Source organism: Carcharodon carcharias, chromosome 16 (genome assembly GCF_017639515.1).
Source record: "Carcharodon carcharias isolate sCarCar2 chromosome 16, sCarCar2.pri, whole genome shotgun sequence".
In the NCBI taxonomy this organism is placed as follows: domain Eukaryota; kingdom Metazoa; phylum Chordata; class Chondrichthyes; order Lamniformes; family Lamnidae; genus Carcharodon; species Carcharodon carcharias.
In genome coordinates, this window is record NC_054482.1 from 6,201,648 (window position 1) to 6,218,511 (window position 16,864).

Here is a 16,864-nt window from a genome sequence, read left to right on the forward strand (position 1 = left end):
GCAGGTCTGGCAGCATCGGCGGAGAAGAAAAGAGTTGACGTTTCGAGTCCTCATGACCCTTCGAAGGGTCATGAGGACTCGAAACGTCAACTCTTTTCTTCTCCGCCGATGCTGCCAGACCTGCTGAGTTTTTCCAGGTAATTCTGTTTTTGTTTTGGATTTCCAGCATCCGCAGTTTTTTTGTTTTTTTGTTTTTATACATATTTCTTATGTCTTGCACACATGAAGATGTATGAGAACAGTAACTCTCCCTGTTAACCATGTCTAGTGAAACTGTTCAGTGAATTTGGTTTCTGGGTGAACTGTTGGAAGGGATAGGTAACGTGATCTGGTAATTTTAATACATCGGAGCTGCACGTCTTAATAATGAGACTGAACTTGAAGCTGAATTTCAAATGACATGAAACTGAAGTTTCCCTTTGTGACTCTGTTTGCTGATGTTTTTCAGGCTCCCTAAGGTCAACCTATAGATCAACAGGTTGGAGGGGTAGCGGATTGCTTTCCACACCTCTCAGGGAACCTCCTGGATTTGGATACAGATCAACCATAATCTAACTGAATGGTGGAACTGACTCAAGGGGCTGGATGGGCCATTCCTGTTCCTTTTTCCTTCTTGTGTTCTTACTGGGTAAAGGGAGTGCAGCATAGGTGGAGGAGTTGCGATATCTGGGGCTAATATGCCTTCCTCCCCTAAAAGGATTGTTATGGATCCTGGCACTAACTGCAGGAGAAGGGAGTGAAGGTAGGATCCAGCAACAACTACTTGCTTTTATATAGCACCTTTAATGTAGGAAAACACCTCAAGGCATTCACTCAAAAAACAAAAAAAAAAGACAAAGTGTCAACACAGCCTTTCATTAAAATGTTATCCAATGCCATGGTGTTATCCAGCCTCGGTTAATTTCAGTGGCACCAGGTTTGTAGTTTGATAAAGTTTAATTTACCACTGATTCTCCAGTCAATGGAAGCCAGCTTCTCTAAAATTAATATGGATTTCAGGTTTGATTTCACAAACAATCCCCAAGAGGTCTTGCAGAACCTTTTCACTATTCTGTTCATGGTTGCTTACGAGCCCATTGATTTTTGCTTTGGTTTGCTCATCCACTTTGACTAAAAGGTTACCTTGAGATCCCATGATCTAGGACAAAACAGAGACAAGTTTATTGTAAACAGAAGGCCACATCATTGGGTTTTTCCACTGGAAACATTTTGGTAACAGTTCTTGAAATTCGGATGTTTACAGCATATATATTTAAGATTCCCATTTTTCTTCCTCCATTTTCTCCCTCCCCTTCTCCTGAATACACTGGGAGAAGATTCTGTGGGTGTCAGAGTTCCTCTGTTACTTTTACACAAAATGACCTGCTTTATGTTTGAGGCTGAACAGCAATTGATAGTGTATTATTGAGTAAGTGAAGCTAGCAGAGGCAAACCTGATCCTGTCCTCATGCAGCATCCATGCATATGTACTTTGCTTATATGTAGCCATGGAAAATAGAAACTCTGACTGATATCCTTCCTTGTCCATCCAGCATAGAGACAGGGGGCAGAATTTTTCGCTCGGTATGTGGGCAGACGGACGCTCGAGTGTGAAATAGCTCGCGATGATGGTCGGGCGAGTGTCCCGATGTCATCGTGCACTCACGCGATATTTTGGTCAGCGGGTGTGCATGAGAGGTGGAAGCGCACTCGCTGACAATTAAGAGACCTATTTAAGACCATTAAAGTAGTAATCAACTGAGATTTTTTGCTGCCCATCCAATGTTATGGTTGGCAGCCGGGTGAATTGGCCAGGCGGCCTTTGCATTTTTCAGGAAACCTCATCTATGGGTGGGATGAGGTTTCCGATATTAATTCTAAAAAAAGCATTAAAATGTTTGGACAGAATTTTCATCATCCGTATGTCCCAGTGACTGATTCTGATGCGTGGCATTTTTTCCCACAGTTTTTAAAATCTCTCTTTATTGCATTTAAGTCCTTCAGCTCCCTGAGGCAGCTCTCTGCCTTCAGGGAGCTTGCATTCCGCGCTCCCCCACGCCCGCGCTGACTTCAGCGCTTGCCCTCACCCCACCCTCACCCCCGGCAGCGCTGAGCCTTCCAGCGCGCCTGTCACCCTGGCTGGCTGTTAATTGGCCAGCCAGCATAAAATCACAGTCGGGGGCCAATTGCGGTTGGCGTCCGTTCCCCAGCAGCTCCCAGGCCCACCAATCGTGGGTGCCCGCTGAACTAGAAATCCTGCCCAGGGAGTCCTGTTGCGACACAGCACTGGCCAAAAGATTGACGCTAGGTCCTTACTGATCGGTCTGGCCTGGTACCACAACACACACACCGCTTTTACGCAACGGGCAATTTGGGCTGTATCTTTTCTCAGACTTTTTTTCAAGCATACATGCCCCGGACTCCCACCATGATTCTAAGAAGCCCAGCAAAGCCTACCGTCAAACAGTACAGGACGTGGTTGCGCCTGTCATAAACTGCACCTCTCCCTTGAAAGGCCAGTGACGCCAAGATGAGCCGTGAGGAAGTGACACCCTCAATTCTCACTGAATCAGAAGGGACTGGAAGCTGATACACTAAGCAACTTGAGGCATTCTGCACTCTAGATGATAATACATGGGCCCCACCTCTGGGTTATAAATGTCTCTTAGCTGTGAAGATTTTTTTTTTAAATTAAAACTTAATTTATTGGATTGGCCCCCTGAGAGGGCACAGTGAACTCTTGTACTCTTCTATCCGTCCCCACCACTAACCCCACTCTCCCCACCTCCCGAACACATATTCACGCACTCAAAATGACCAGCTGCATGGACAGGAAAAGGCACCAAGGATGTGTTCATGTTAGCGCGGATGCTTGCCAGGTCCCATGTAGAATGCCTGCACATTGATCTTGCATAAGCCAATGGGGTTAGCACTAGGGTGCAACAGGGAGCACAATTCCCAGAGGATCCATCAGGATTGCGCCCTGTGGATTTTCAAGACCATGGTCTGTTATTTTGGGAATCTTAACTTAATTATGATATTGTCAAAACGTAAAGTCATGACATAAATGGAGTGGGCTCTGATTTGCGGCCAGGAGTGAGATTCAATAATGTCTCCATTTTTGAAGTTGTGGGTAACTCCACAAATCTGTTATGTGGCCAGGACCGCTAAGAAATGTTTTAAATCCCATTGCTCTTGGCCACAATTCTTTTAAGAAGGAACAGTGTGCAGGGACTTTACATTCGTAACCAATGATTCTAACAATATGGTTCATTCAGCCTAATTTTCAAAGCATGCAGCAATTAAAACAAGTCTACTTGTTTGCATTAATACGCACCGAATCTTGCTTTTGTCTGAACTCTCTCTCCCTTTGCAGACGATATTGATCTATCTCAGCTTGAGCCTCATCCTTTGCTTGTTTCAGCCGCCGTCCTTTCCCTACAAGCAATATTCACAAAGAAAATGCCTGATAAGTGTTTTATACCAATTCTGCCACAGATCTAATAAACAGATCGGACACAAAGGGAACCAATGGATTGCAAAAAATGAAACTGTTGAATGAAACTGGACTGATTAATAATGCTCATGTGAGTTATGTCGACCTACGTCTAGAATGATTTCTTTTCTATGATATATTGATTTTTTTTTCATGGAGATGCTGCTTCTATTCCATTTCTTGTGCATGATTTTCATTAGGTACCCAACTACAAAATCTAATTATAGAAGGTTACTGCTGTTTATTTTCTGATTCCTCACTGCTGTTCTGAGCTGCTGTAACCTGCAGCCTAATGCCTTCTTTATGATATGTTCAGCACAACATGGTGGTAATGGTGGTGGCTTGCCAGAAACCACTGCAGGAATCAGTGTGCGTCGGGTAAGTGTTTTGTCTGTCAAACTGGCAGGGGTCGCAGTGGCTTAATAGATTGGTGCTTTTGTCCGAAACCCCAGAACTGAGCTGGGGCTTCAGCCCTGCTATTTTCCAAACAATGAGTTGCGAGCAATGAGGTGGTAGGATTGGGGGTGGGGGTGTGGTGTGCATATCATGGGCTGTTTTTGCACACCTCCTAAAACCTAAGTCAAGAATGTCACTGGCAGGATTCTCCCAGAAGGGTGATTCTCTGCTTCTTGATTGTAACATAAGGACTGTTTCTTCAGGAAGTCATAACATAAAGATTTTTGAACGTGTTCTTATTTCTTCCACAGGGCGATGAAGTGCATTAACAAGATCCAATTCAAAACTTTCATCTAACTTTACGATGCAATTCCGGATCCTCACTGGGGGGTGAGTTTAGAGACATTCTGAAGTGGTGTCGCATGTGACAAACTATTACCTGACTGATGTTCAGTTAGCTTTTACTTTGACTGCTGTATATTGCGGTTTAAGCTGCATGAGAAACAGGAGCAGAACTAGGCCAAAACAGCCCTTCCAGCCTGCTCACCCAGAAGGAAAAAACAGTAAAAACTGGGAAATAAGAATACTGGTCCGAACTGGTCTTGTATACCTTAAAATAGAAAACCACTGGGAAATGAGAGAACTGGTCTGAACTGTTCTTTCCTTCTGGGCAGCCATTCAATATGCTCCTGGCTGTTCTTCTACCTCAATTCTACCTTCTTGCACTATCCTTATATCCCTTAATTCCCTTAGTATTAAAAAATCTATCGATCTCTAACTTGAATATGCTTAATGACTGAGCATCCACTGTTCTTGGGGTAGAGAATTCCAAAAAGTCACAGCCCGTTGAGTGGAGAAGTTTCTCCTCATCTAAAGTCCTAAATGGCCGACCCTTTATTCTGGGTTTATGACCCTTTAGCTCTAGACTACCCAGCCTATGTTAATGAGAAGATTGTTTTTGAGTCAGGCCAAACATTTTAGCAGTTTTCACCTCACTAGAAGGTTTACCTTGTGCTTTGGATAGCACCCATTCCAATAAAAAAATGTTCTGAGTGGATTTTCAAAAGTAACTTTTATAGCTGAACACTATACATATCACAGCGATAATAAGCTTGCCATGTTATCAAATAATGAGGCATACTCCATTCCATGCTTTGTAACAGATCCACTCCTCGTTTTGTGGCAGACACAGTCAGCAAGCTTTTACAGCCTTGATCTCCTTCTAATGCACACACACATGGGGAAGACTGTTAGCGTTTCAGCAATATCATTCAGATGGAGCAAGAGCTGGAAGTCCATTCCAGTCCCACTCATTGCCATGCAAACATTGCTTGCGCCATGAGAGAGCATGGAAGGATTCACTGTGGTAACTTGTTCATCCATAGTAAATATGATCCAGATCAATCAAGCGGCCAATTTGGGAATTAATCCCAAATAACCACAGTTAAATCCAGAGTTTAATGCTGAACATATGCACATTTGGAAGATCAGACAGACCTCAGTAAATAATCCAGACCCATAAAGTGCTTTCTATGAAATTTTCATCATTGCTAGACACGTGTTATTGTATTAATCTGACATGCACAGATTGTTTTAATTTATGTTCGTGCATGTTGACATGATTAATTTTTTGGATTCTGCGCTGTGCAAAAGAGAGCCCTGAGCTGTTTGAGCTCCCAGGAGGGTATGTGAGAGATCTGGGGTGTGAGGAGGAAGTGGGGAGGAGATTTGCTGGGGGAATTGGACTGTCCAAACATGACCTCTCCATCTTGGTTTCCCTTCAAGACAGAGCACAAAACCCCCAAATGCTGGCACTTCTCAATGTTTAGATTTTATGTAGGAGCAGCATTAGTGATCAGAAATACAGGTTTGTTATTCTCTCTGCACTGATAAATACACTTAGCAGTGGACTTTGCTTTAATTCTCACCCATAGATTTTTAACACTTGTGACTGTAAACTGTATTCCTTGGAATTTGCAGTTAGATTGTTATAGCTCTATCACAAACAATCTGCTGTATATAAAATTGGTATATGTTGGGTGCAGTTTCAGCCTGAGCCCACTAAACTCTAGTGTGCTTCAGTGATTACTCACTACTCTTGCTGTTAGCCTGGTTAACTCGGAGCCTTGAGGGAGGTGGAACTATATCTGGGTCTCAGGAAAAAAAAAAAATTTCGATATTTAAAACTTTAAGTAAAGAGTATATGTGGCAAAAACACAATAACATGGTGAATATAAAGAAAACGAGACTTGAGAATGTCTGCTGCACTTCCCATGACGGGCTCATTTGGTAAAGGCAGCTGAATAATAGAACCATGTAAGACCAGATGGCCCAAGCTTAGACTTGTACTTGCTGCTGAGGTGGCTAATCCCAGCCAAACTGGCAGTTGGGGCGCTACACACTGGATCGTGCCCTTCACTTGGCATCCGGGCACCAGCGTTTCTTTTTCCAGTAGGACAACGATCAGCAGGGAAATCCTGGCTAGAGGAACTGAGCTAGGGATTCCCTGCTGAGCTGTACCCGATGGGAAAAGGAAATACCGCTGTGGGTGGAGGGAAACAAGTTCGGCCTCTGTTTGTGATTTCCCACTCCTCCCCCACCCTGCTCCTACAGACAGATAACCTGCCAATGCTCAATGTCTTGGCTCAGTGAAGTACAGCTGGGCTCTTGGCACCTACAAAGCCCTAACCTCAGCAGGAGTCAGCGTTGAATAGGGTCACAAAACAAAAAAAGTAGAAGAAGGAATCCCTGTTGCTTTTAGATTAAAGAATGGTATGACTGGCGCTTCGGACTTTAAAAGTAAAGTGCTTCCCTTGTTAATCTGGATAAAATGTCGCTCTGTCTTCTCATGCAGAGAGGGCTAAATGCACAGAATGGACTCCCAGATGGAGTCAGTGGAGGTGAAATCCCTGGAACCATTTGGAACAATGGGATGCTGCAATAGAGGGACCAGATTTCTCCAAATGGAGTCATTCAGGAGGGGCTAAATGGACATCCTCGCCCTTAATGATCTTGCGGACCATTAAATCAAGGTCTGCACCATGTGGAGACCTCATTTGTGACCTGGGTTCTCCAGATGTGAAAACAGTGAGGCTTACACTGTTTTCCCTGCTGAGTATTGATCCAGAGAAGCCAATGATTCTAGAGCCCTGCGCTGGCCTGGTTATCTGTGCAAATTGTAACCGTGTAGGACACAGCAGCTTAACCTGAGGTTGCTGCAGGCAGAATTTCAGTCGGTGATGCAATGTGTTTATTCAACGGTGGCAGGTGTTAACAAAGAAAACTGAACTCATCCCTAAATTATTCATTCTTCTCTAGCATGGTGTATGCAGATCTCTGCGGGATTTGTGACATTGCATGTTCACTCCTCACACATGATCTTCCTGTCACTCCCAAGTGGAATAGCTACAACATTGTAACCTCAGATTATGGCCAGTACAAAGGCACAAGTCCTAAATTTGATCGTAAATGACGTGAAATGAAGTGCGTCATTTGTGCCAACTCTTGTGTTTTTAGTACATTCTTATCATTCTGATTATTAAGAGTCTTTAACATCTTGAATAAATCTTCCTCCAATGAACTAATCTTTGCACTTTGATTCCATTTGGTACTGAAGCCATTTTTGATTATGTGAACCAGCAATTATTAGTTAGTTCAGTTTACTCACTCTTCTTGGCTTCCTCTAACTTTTCTTTGGCTCGTTTCTCTGCTTGTAAAAGCTGATGGATTCCCTGTGAGTGGCTGGTCATGTTCTTCTGTCGTCCAGCTCCCTCTGAAGTTGCTGATCTGAACCCCTGCCCAAATTTATAGGGATTCCAATGAGTGTGCTACCTCACTGTTGCTAAGAATAACAAAGGTAGTTCAGATACGGCTTGTAAGGTAGCAGCCTGCTCCAGTCACTGGCTGCTTTCAGGCAGCTACTACCTACTGAAAACAGCCATAGCTCACCAATCCTTAGTGTCCCTTATCCTAGGTCAAAACAAAACAATAACACGAGATCCAGTCACCCACAAATGAGTTTATGAAGCAACACACTGAAACTATTAAATTATCCAAATGACAGTTTCAGGAGTCCGATGTTATCCACGGCCCACGTTTAATAATTTTTATAACCCAAATTTTATCTTCAAATTTCTATTCTACTTAGGTTCAATTATTCTTTCCACTCTGGTGGTATAACTCAAATCAGGAGACTTTATAAATGTACACAGCATTGATTTTTAACATTTCAGTAAGTAAATGTGAATGCCTGCATTCTCAAAACATCAAACACTTATTGCCAGGTAAAGGAGTTCTGCATATGGTGGGATTATACTCGTATTTTGCCATCTGCTGGCTGTTAGAGGGACTGATCCACACTCACACCATAACTTGGGTACTGCCAAATGCACTTTACACCCTGTACCTATTGGTCTCATACTGGTAATCCATTTTAACTGCCAGTTAAGAATTTGACCAAGACGTGGATGACAGAGCTCAGCATGAAAGAAAGAGTGAGCAAAAGTAAGAAAGCGAGTAAAAGAGAGAAAAGAGAAAGTGAGAAAAAAAACAGGAGAAAGATAGAAAACGTAAAGCACTTCACTGTCAGTCAAGTATTTTTAAACTGTTGTATGTGGGAACCTTCAAAAGCGTGGGCTGAATTTTCGCTTTGGGAGCAGCAAGCGTGAGCTGACACCGTTACTGGGACCTAAAGCCACCCATGGCAACAAATGGTCACTCTTTGGGATTTGGGAAAATTAAATAAAGCACAGAGAAAGGAGCCAGGCCACGACGATGGTGGTGGAATGGGGGAATCTCTCCACATGGCAGACATTGCTACACCACACTCAGGCAGTAGGGAGGGCCCATAGGCCTGGCTGGAGCCTTGTCTCCTCTCCCAGCCGCCGGCTGCCCATCTCCAGACAGTTAAACTGTGCCCTGTCGTGTCGGGAAACTGGAGGCTGATTGAAAGAACCCACATAGCTCACAAGTTCTGGATATGGCGGGCAAGATTTTAACTCACTCAAAACTCGTTCACTGGGCCTGATTTTAACTCATTGTAAGCGGATAGATTTTGAATGAATTAAAATCTTGCCCACTTATACAGAGTTAAAATCGGGCCCAGTCACCTTCCTCACTATTTGTAAAGACTAAAAAAAAACTCCACCTTTATATAGTGCCTTTGACATAACAAAACTTTCCCAAGGGGCTTCACAGGAAAATTATACAAGTGTGACACTGAGCCACATAAGGAGATAAGTTAGGTGACCAAAAGCTTGCTCAAAGATACAGGTTTGAAGAAGTATCTTTGTTATGACGTGCTCCATGCCAGTATTTATGTTCATCCCAATCTAATACACTTCACCTTGATCGACACTCACACAACTAAAACCCCAATGATAAAATTTCTAGGCACAACATGAACATTTTTGGGGGCCTTTTAGACCCTTTAAGCTTCCAAGGGCCACATTAACCTTCTGGTGAAATGTGCATATATGTTTTCCCATGACAGATTTTATGAAGATTCTGGTTAGAGAAATAAAAGCTGGAAATACTCAGCAGGTCAGCCAGCACCTGCGGAGCACAGGACAGCATTACATTTCAGATCAATGGCCCTTCATCAGATCTGAGGAAAGACAGAACAGGCTTTGAGCAAGTGAAATTGGGGGGAGGTGGGTGGAAGAACAAAAGGGGAGGTCCTGCTCAAATACAAGAAGGGGAAAAAAAAGCAATGAAGATAAACAAGGTAAAAGAGACAAACGAAAATCCTGATGGAGAGAAGCTCATAACTTCTTCAAAGTGGACATTCCTGGAAGAAAAGTGGCAGAGAATGAAACACTAAGGGAAATGTTCTTTTTAGGTGTGAATCATAGGACTAAGCTTAGCGGAGGAATTAATACACATTGTGAACATTTCAGGGCCAAAACATTTATAAGTGCAGAGTTCCTGGAACTTGAACCCCTTCCTTATAGAATTACCCTATGGTCTCTCCCCTCTCTTTCCTTCCCCCATCCCACCCAGTTCCAGTATACTGTACATTTGATATCAGTAAAAGATTGTGCCAAGCTGATACTAAGCATGCAGTTTCCCAAAGCATTAAAAAGAAAGGACAATGCTGACATTGTGTAAGATTGTATAAGCTGATAATCTCTTCTTTTCCTATCCTGTTTGCTGTTCTGTATTTTTGCTGCAAGTTGAGTTTGCAGTGCAGGAAATGCTCCCCTTTATTATTTAAATGGCAGTCAATTGTACTCCTTAACCTTACTAAAACCAAGGAAGGCATTAATTTAGTAAAAACATTATGACAAAATACTTGCTATTCTCTGGAGTGACTGAAATCACATGAAATAATGAAGTCAATGGTAATTATGTACCTGTTCAACTTGGTTTTTATATGTTCCAGTTCTTTGCCAGCTAAAAATATCTTTCTCCTTGTTATCGATGGTAATAAAGAGAGGAGAGAGCACTGGAGTATTTATTATTCCTTTCCTTGCTGTTAGTTTTGAGTATATTTAAGGTCTTTGTTTCTGTGGTAACCTAACCATGAGGTACACTGTGCATTCAGAGAAAAATACTAATAATGTTATATGTCATCATTACCTCAGCTTTACTGAGAAATAATTTGTGCTGGCTTAAAAAAAAATGTGTCTGGTATATATGGTGAGAATGAAACTACAGAAATCAAATTTAATCATGAGTCTACTTCCAGTAAATAACGACCTTCTTAAAATCCTCATCCATGCCTTTGTTACCTCCAGGTTTGACTCTTCCAATGCACTCCTGGTCAGGCATCCACATTCATACTTGAGGTTATTCAAACCTTGGCTACCCATCCTAACTTGCACCAAATCGTGTTCACCCATCACCCCTGTGCTCGTTGACCGCTCCTGGTCAAGCAACAACTCGATTTTAAAAATTCTCATCTTTGTTTCGAAATCCTTCCATGGCTTACCACTTCCTATCTCAGTAATATTCTCCAGCCCACGCGCGCTCTGATATCTGCACTCAACTAATCCTGGCCTCTTGAGCAAGGCCGGTTTTAATCACCCCACCATTTTATTATTCATTCACAGGATGTGGGCATTACTGGCTACGCCTGCATTTATTGCCCATCCCTAATTGCCCTTGAGAAGGTGGTGGTGGTGAGCCGCCTTCTTCAACTACCGTGGTCCATGTGTTGTAGGTACATCCACATTGCTGTTAGGGAAGGAGTTCCAGGATTTTTGACTCAGCGACAGTGAAGGAACGGCAATATAGTTCCAAGTCAGGATGGTGAGTGGCTTGGAGGGGAACATGCATGTGCTGTCCTAATAGGAGGTAGAGTTTATGGGGTTTGGTTGTGCTGTTGAAGGAGCCTCAGTGAGTTGCTATAGTGCAGCTTGTAGATGGTACACACTGCTGGTGGTGGAGGGAACGAATGTTTAAGGTAGTGGACGCCAAGCAAGCAGGCTGTTTTGCCTGGATGGTGTTGAGCTTCTTGAATGTTCTTGGAGCTGCGCTCATCCAGGCAGCGGGGAGTATTCCATCATGATCCAGACTTGTGCTTTGTAGATGGCTGAAAAGTTTTGGGAGTCAGGAGGTGAGTTACTCTCTGCAGAATACCCAGTCTCTGACCTGCTCTTATAGCCACAGTATTTATACAGCTGGAAGGCCGAATCCAGAAGCTTGTCATCTGACTTGGACCTCACAGAAGCCTCTTCCCCAACAGTCCTTCGAGTGCCGGGGAACTCATCTGAACCTGCCTCCTCCTCCTGCAGGCACATGTCTGTGCGGTGACCACCGGGTTGTGAACCCGGGACTGCTCTAGATCTAGTTGCCACCAAGGTGTGTGTCTGTGCGTTGGTGGAGGCTGTGTGTAAGCGCTATGATCTCCAGGCTGCTTATTTCCAGCACCTCAATGGAGGAGGTGTCCTCTTGGCTGGACGTGAGGGGATGGAGCTAAGGGACTGGCTGACTGAAGGTGTCGGTCACTTGGCATTGCTCCCTATGAACCAAAGTAGAGATAATTAGTGCATGGCAGCAGAGTCAAAAGCAGCAGTAAGAGTACTCACAGGTGGGTTGAGAGAGGATAATGTGGTGCAGGATCCTCATGTGGGTCTTTGCTGCCAATCTCACTGTCACCGCAGGCATGGTCCATGTCCTTATCAGCCAGCATGATGGCACACACCTCAAAGTGAGTGAGGGGTCTAATGTGGGCCACTCCATCTCCTGGTTTGGGATCTCTCCCTGCTGCTGTGAACCAGCTTCTCCAGCATGGAACCAGATGGGGAGAGTGTGAGCAGGATGCATGGCCCAGTGTGGAATGTTTGTGTGGTGAGTGGAGCCATGGATGGGATGAAGATGTGACCTCCTGATGGAGATATGAAGGTGATGGTGAGAGTTAGTGATCTTGAGGCCTGAGATCCCTGTGGATGTGTGATGGGTTGGTGAGTGAGTGAGTTGAGAGTGATGAGGAGGTTGACCTACCCTGGCAGAATGGATGAGAGCATTCACCCTCTTCCTGCACTGGATGGTTGGTCTCCTCTGTGTTCTGGTGGTGCTGACCGCTGCTGCCATGTCGGATTGGTGACTCTGGTGGACCTCCTGTGGCCAGAATGGGGATGGAGGACATTGCGGCAGCCTTTCACTGTATCCAGCCGGCGTCCCAAAGAGGTGTTACTAAATTTGGGGGCTGCCGTCTTCTTTGCTTTCGGGGCCACCTGTCGCCTGGAGCAGTCCTGGTCTGTAGACATGGAGTTGGCTGTGCTCTGGGGCACTTTAAATGTGGCGTCCAGAGCGAGGGAGCACTGATGTCAGAGTGTAGCAGGCAAATTTGAGCCCATCCACCAGTGATCCGGAGTATTTCCCATGAATGCATTATTAATGAGGTGGGATGAGCCGGGAAGGGGACACTACTGCGTGATATACCACCATTGTGGCCAGCTGTAAAACACCTTCCCTCATGCCTGTTACCGCACTAATAAAAATCTGAGACGATTTCATCCTGTTTATAATTTTATGGTATTCTCATTCAGAAAAAAGGATATCAGCATCATGTTAAAGAATATTCCAACACTGCTTGCTGATGCCCCCATACATTAATTACAAAAGACTGCCAGAAACACTCGATCTGAAGCCTGGGGTGAGACACTAATTGCAGATGAACTGGTTAAAATGTTGCATTAAAAACGTGCAATTGAGATTTATATAATAGCTCACCATTTGCTTCACAGCGTCTTTCTATTTCAATATTGCTGGGCTGGCGGTGCTCTGTTTACACAAGGTTTTCAATGATTCTACTCCATTCAGTTCACCTGCTTCAATTTTATAATTGAATTGATTCTGCCATTTTACCCCTCATCGTGATGCCTGAATCTTGACCTCTTGCAAGGTTTGTTCTTTATATCTTAGGACATGGTAATTGCCCTCTTTCTGTCAGCTTTTTCTTGAGCTTATTTCTCATTGGTGTTAATCTTGTTCTCTTCTCTGGTTTAGTGAGGCTTATGTTCAGTCATGCATTGTTGCTGGATAAGTTCTGTTCTGGCTTTATTAATTGATCGTGACTGTGATCTCGCAATTCTAAATGTGATTCAGCTGTGCTTCTGTTTGTCTTTTCTAGAATTGTATAATTATATCTTTAAGGTCTTGGTCCTATCTGCATGCGTGGATATCTTGTGACATTGCTCACACTCTTTTAAGGATGATATTATACCATGTATAATTTATGAAGTATCATTCTGCTGCCAAGTTAAAGACTGTCTTCCTTTAAGGACACAAAATTAAATTAATGTTGGGTAAGCACAGGGTGAGCTCAGAGTTTAACTGCTGCTCAGGCTGCAGCTTATAACTTTTGTCTTCACTGAGAAAAGGAATTCCTCAGATGTTACAGGCAAACTGGGTCCTATGATCTCTCCTGTGTGGGCTAAGAGATTGGCAGAGTCCAAAGCCATAACAAGGAGAAAATGTCGGGGGCACAGTGTTGTGACAATGTGACGTGTGCATGTAGAATATTAATCTTTAATTTCATTGGCTGGTCAGATATATATTGAACTTCTTTAAAAGGACTTTTGCCAAGCAAAGACACAGACTATAAAATGGCTTTAGAAGTCACCTGACCTGCATATTGGCCAAGTCTGGAAACTCCTGAACGTGGATTTGCCAGGAGATCTTACTACAGGCAGTTCCCCTGATGGACTGCATACCTGCCATTGTCTAAATTCGCTACAAAATGTAAGGACAATGGACCACTAGATTTCTGACTATAGAGACTACCAAGAACAATGGAGGACTAACAAAGCTATTATGCAAAGAGGGTGCTAAGGATCCCTATCGGTTTTAATGGCATCTTGATACCTTTGATAATGGGAGATCAAAGCTCATTTCATTAACATGGATCACCCTCCGTTGTGTATGAATACCAGCTGTCACATGACTGAAACTCTCATGAAAGGCTATGAGATTAAGCTTGTCTTTTGGTTACTGTGACAGAAGAAGAAGGCTGCAAATGCATCAGTAGCATCATCTCTCCCCCTGTTGTCTTGAGTTCAGAGCCCTATATCTGTTATATTTTGGGAATACATCATCGAGATAGAGAAATTCAATTGGAGGGAACTCTGCCTGCTTATTATCATACTGGGGACTATAGGCAGAGAAGTTCTGAAGGACACTTCAAAATTTCCAGAGAAAAACAACGAAGAACCATAAAGAACTGCCTCAACCACAAACAGCAGCAATGGACACATAAACAATGAACCTCTATTTTTTACCTTTTATCATTGAATCTTAATTTGTCCAAAAGTTAACCTCCGCTACCGTATAACTTATAATTTCACATGTCAGTGTTTTTGTGTATGTTGCAAAGGTTGGGACGTGTGTTTACCTTTTGAAGTATTTTTTTATATCTTTACATCGGTGGGTTTTTAGTTCAATAAAAACTCAGCCTTTGTGTTTAAACTCAAGAAAGAAAGCCTTTTGGAATGAGTTCTTTGCAATCATCATGCAAACGGTGAAGTAGACACTGAATTGACACCTTCATCCTTATAAATTTCAAAAATCTCTGTTACGATCAGTTGAGGAGTGGGAAAGAAAGGGCAAGTTCTGACAGAGTGAACAACTTCACATTTTCCCACGTTATACTCCATCTGCCAGATTTTTGCCCACTCACTCAACTTATCTATATCTGTCTGCAAACTCCTTATGTCTTCCTCACAACATAGTTTCCTACCTATCTTCATGTTATTTGCAAATTCAGCTACCGTGCCTTCGCTCCACTCATCTGAGTCATTGATGTAAATTGTAAAATGTTGAAGCCCCAGCACAGACCCCTGTGGGACTCCATTAGTCACATCCTGCCAATCAGACAAAGGCCCATTTATGCCTACTCTCTGTTTCCTGCCAGCCAACCAATCTCCTATCCAGGCTAACATGTTACCTCCGACACCATGAGCTTTTATTTTCTGCAATAGCCTTTGATGTGGCACCTTAACAAATGCCTTCTGGAAATCCAAGTACAGTATGTCTACAGGCTCTGCTTTATCCACAGCACATGCTGCTTCTTTAAAGAACTCCAATAAATTGGTTAAACATGATTTCCCTTTCACAAAACTATGCTGACTCTTCATGATTACTGAAAGGTCCACGGAATACTCTGGTACAAAATTTCAACACTCGGAGTCCACGTGCAATATTCAAATGGTTCCTTTATTATGCATGCAGGGAGCAAACGCTGGGCAGTCCAGGTGCTTCTCCACCGAGGTTCAAATGAGCGCAGTTTATATATTTTTTACTATCAGTTACAACTTAATGGTATTAGTTAGACAAAGGCCACAGCACAGTGACCCCCCGGTGGGCTGACAATTGTGTTCTTGTATAGTAATTGCAGTGCAGAGACTGGGCATTGTCCTTTTGAAGATAGCAAAGAATGTATGTTTGTTCTGTTCAAAAGGTTTACGGGGGCTGACTGGATGTGGTTTGAGGCTATCAGACGGTGTTAAATGGCCTTCCTCATTTCTTGATCGAATCATCCCATGTCCTCTCCCCTTTCCTAATTGCAAATTTACAGCTGAGCCCTTTGTACAGGTTTTTAGCTTTCATGTAAGGCTGTGATTGTCTGTGTGTGCTTTGGCACCCTAGCTGCTGGTCCTGGCTGGCACTTTAAAATAAATCTAAATTTTCTGCACCTTCATTACCTTCAGTTTCCCTAAGTGCCTAGCTATAGCCTCTTTAATGATTGACTCTAACACCTTCCCCACGAGGGACGTCAAGCTAACTGGCCCATATTTTCCTGGTTCTGCCTCCCTCCCTTCTTGAATGGAAGGGCAATATTTGTTACTTTCCAGTCTGATGGAACCTTCCCAGAATCTTGGTTATCTGAAGAATAATCTGAGATCCAATCTGTGACAGTCAAAGCACCATCCATTCCCATGGGAATGAGTTTAGGAAGCAAGCTTTACCCAATTCCCAGGTTAAAAAGTAAGGCATCTGTGATTTCTGAGCATTTATTGTTGTATTTCTATAGGTCTGATTCAGTCCCCTTAGTTGTCGCTGTTGTTTATTAAACTTAAAAGTTAAATCTCTTCAGTTGAGCAATTAACATGGTGTAGGCAACCTGCCTCTCCTGAGATGAACACATTAAACATGGCAGTTGCTGAGTTGAAGCTGACTTCCTGACACACTCGTATTTTTCCTGATTTTCAGGCCCCCAACCCCCCACCTCCATCTGCTCCAAAAGCCACACATTTCTTGAAGTTAAAATTCCTTCCTGTATCTTTATTTTTGAAAGTGTGACACAGAAGTTTAAGTATGACCTTTAAAACGTGATGGACGAGTGTTAGGATTAAGAGATGCATTCAAAGCATATCTTTTTGGCAATGTTATGAATGGATTTTGGTTCCATGGTTTTGCTGACAGTAAATTGAGTGATAGGTTGTTTCGTTATACTATGTAACATGTAATGCAACTTTCTGCCAATTGAAATTAAGCGGGCCTGTCCTTTCAAGGTTAGAAAGGGGCCAAAGGTGCAATTGCTATAAGTAA

General features: G+C 43.2%; 1 protein-coding gene across 1 annotated transcript; it reads right to left on the reverse strand.

Annotated features, from left to right (window-relative positions):
- Nucleotides 1-958: 958 nt before the first annotated feature.
- Nucleotides 959-7,620, reverse strand: LOC121289370 (V-type proton ATPase subunit G 3-like). The gene is made up of 3 exons (XM_041208749.1): nucleotides 7,539-7,620; nucleotides 3,317-3,417; nucleotides 959-1,138 (listed from the first exon to the last, which is right to left on the reverse strand). Exons 1-3 carry the CDS (start codon nucleotides 7,618-7,620, stop codon nucleotides 959-961), a joined length of 363 nt encoding a protein of 120 aa, XP_041064683.1.
- Between the last annotated feature and the right edge of the window lie 9,244 nt (nucleotides 7,621-16,864).

Excerpts from the sequence above, each read along its gene's own strand:
- LOC121289370 (XM_041208749.1), bottom strand. The coding sequence starts at position 7,620 with ATGACCAGCCACTCACAGGGAATCCATCAGCTTTTACAAGCAGAGAAA. Across the intron at positions 3,418-7,538 it reads GTTAGAGGAAGCCAAGAAGA|GGAAAGGACGGCGGCTGAAA; the intron begins GTGAGTAAACTG and ends TATTGCTTGTAG. Across the intron at positions 1,139-3,316 it reads TCAGACAAAAGCAAGATTCG|ATCATGGGATCTCAAGGTAA; the intron begins GTGCGTATTAAT and ends GTTTTGTCCTAG.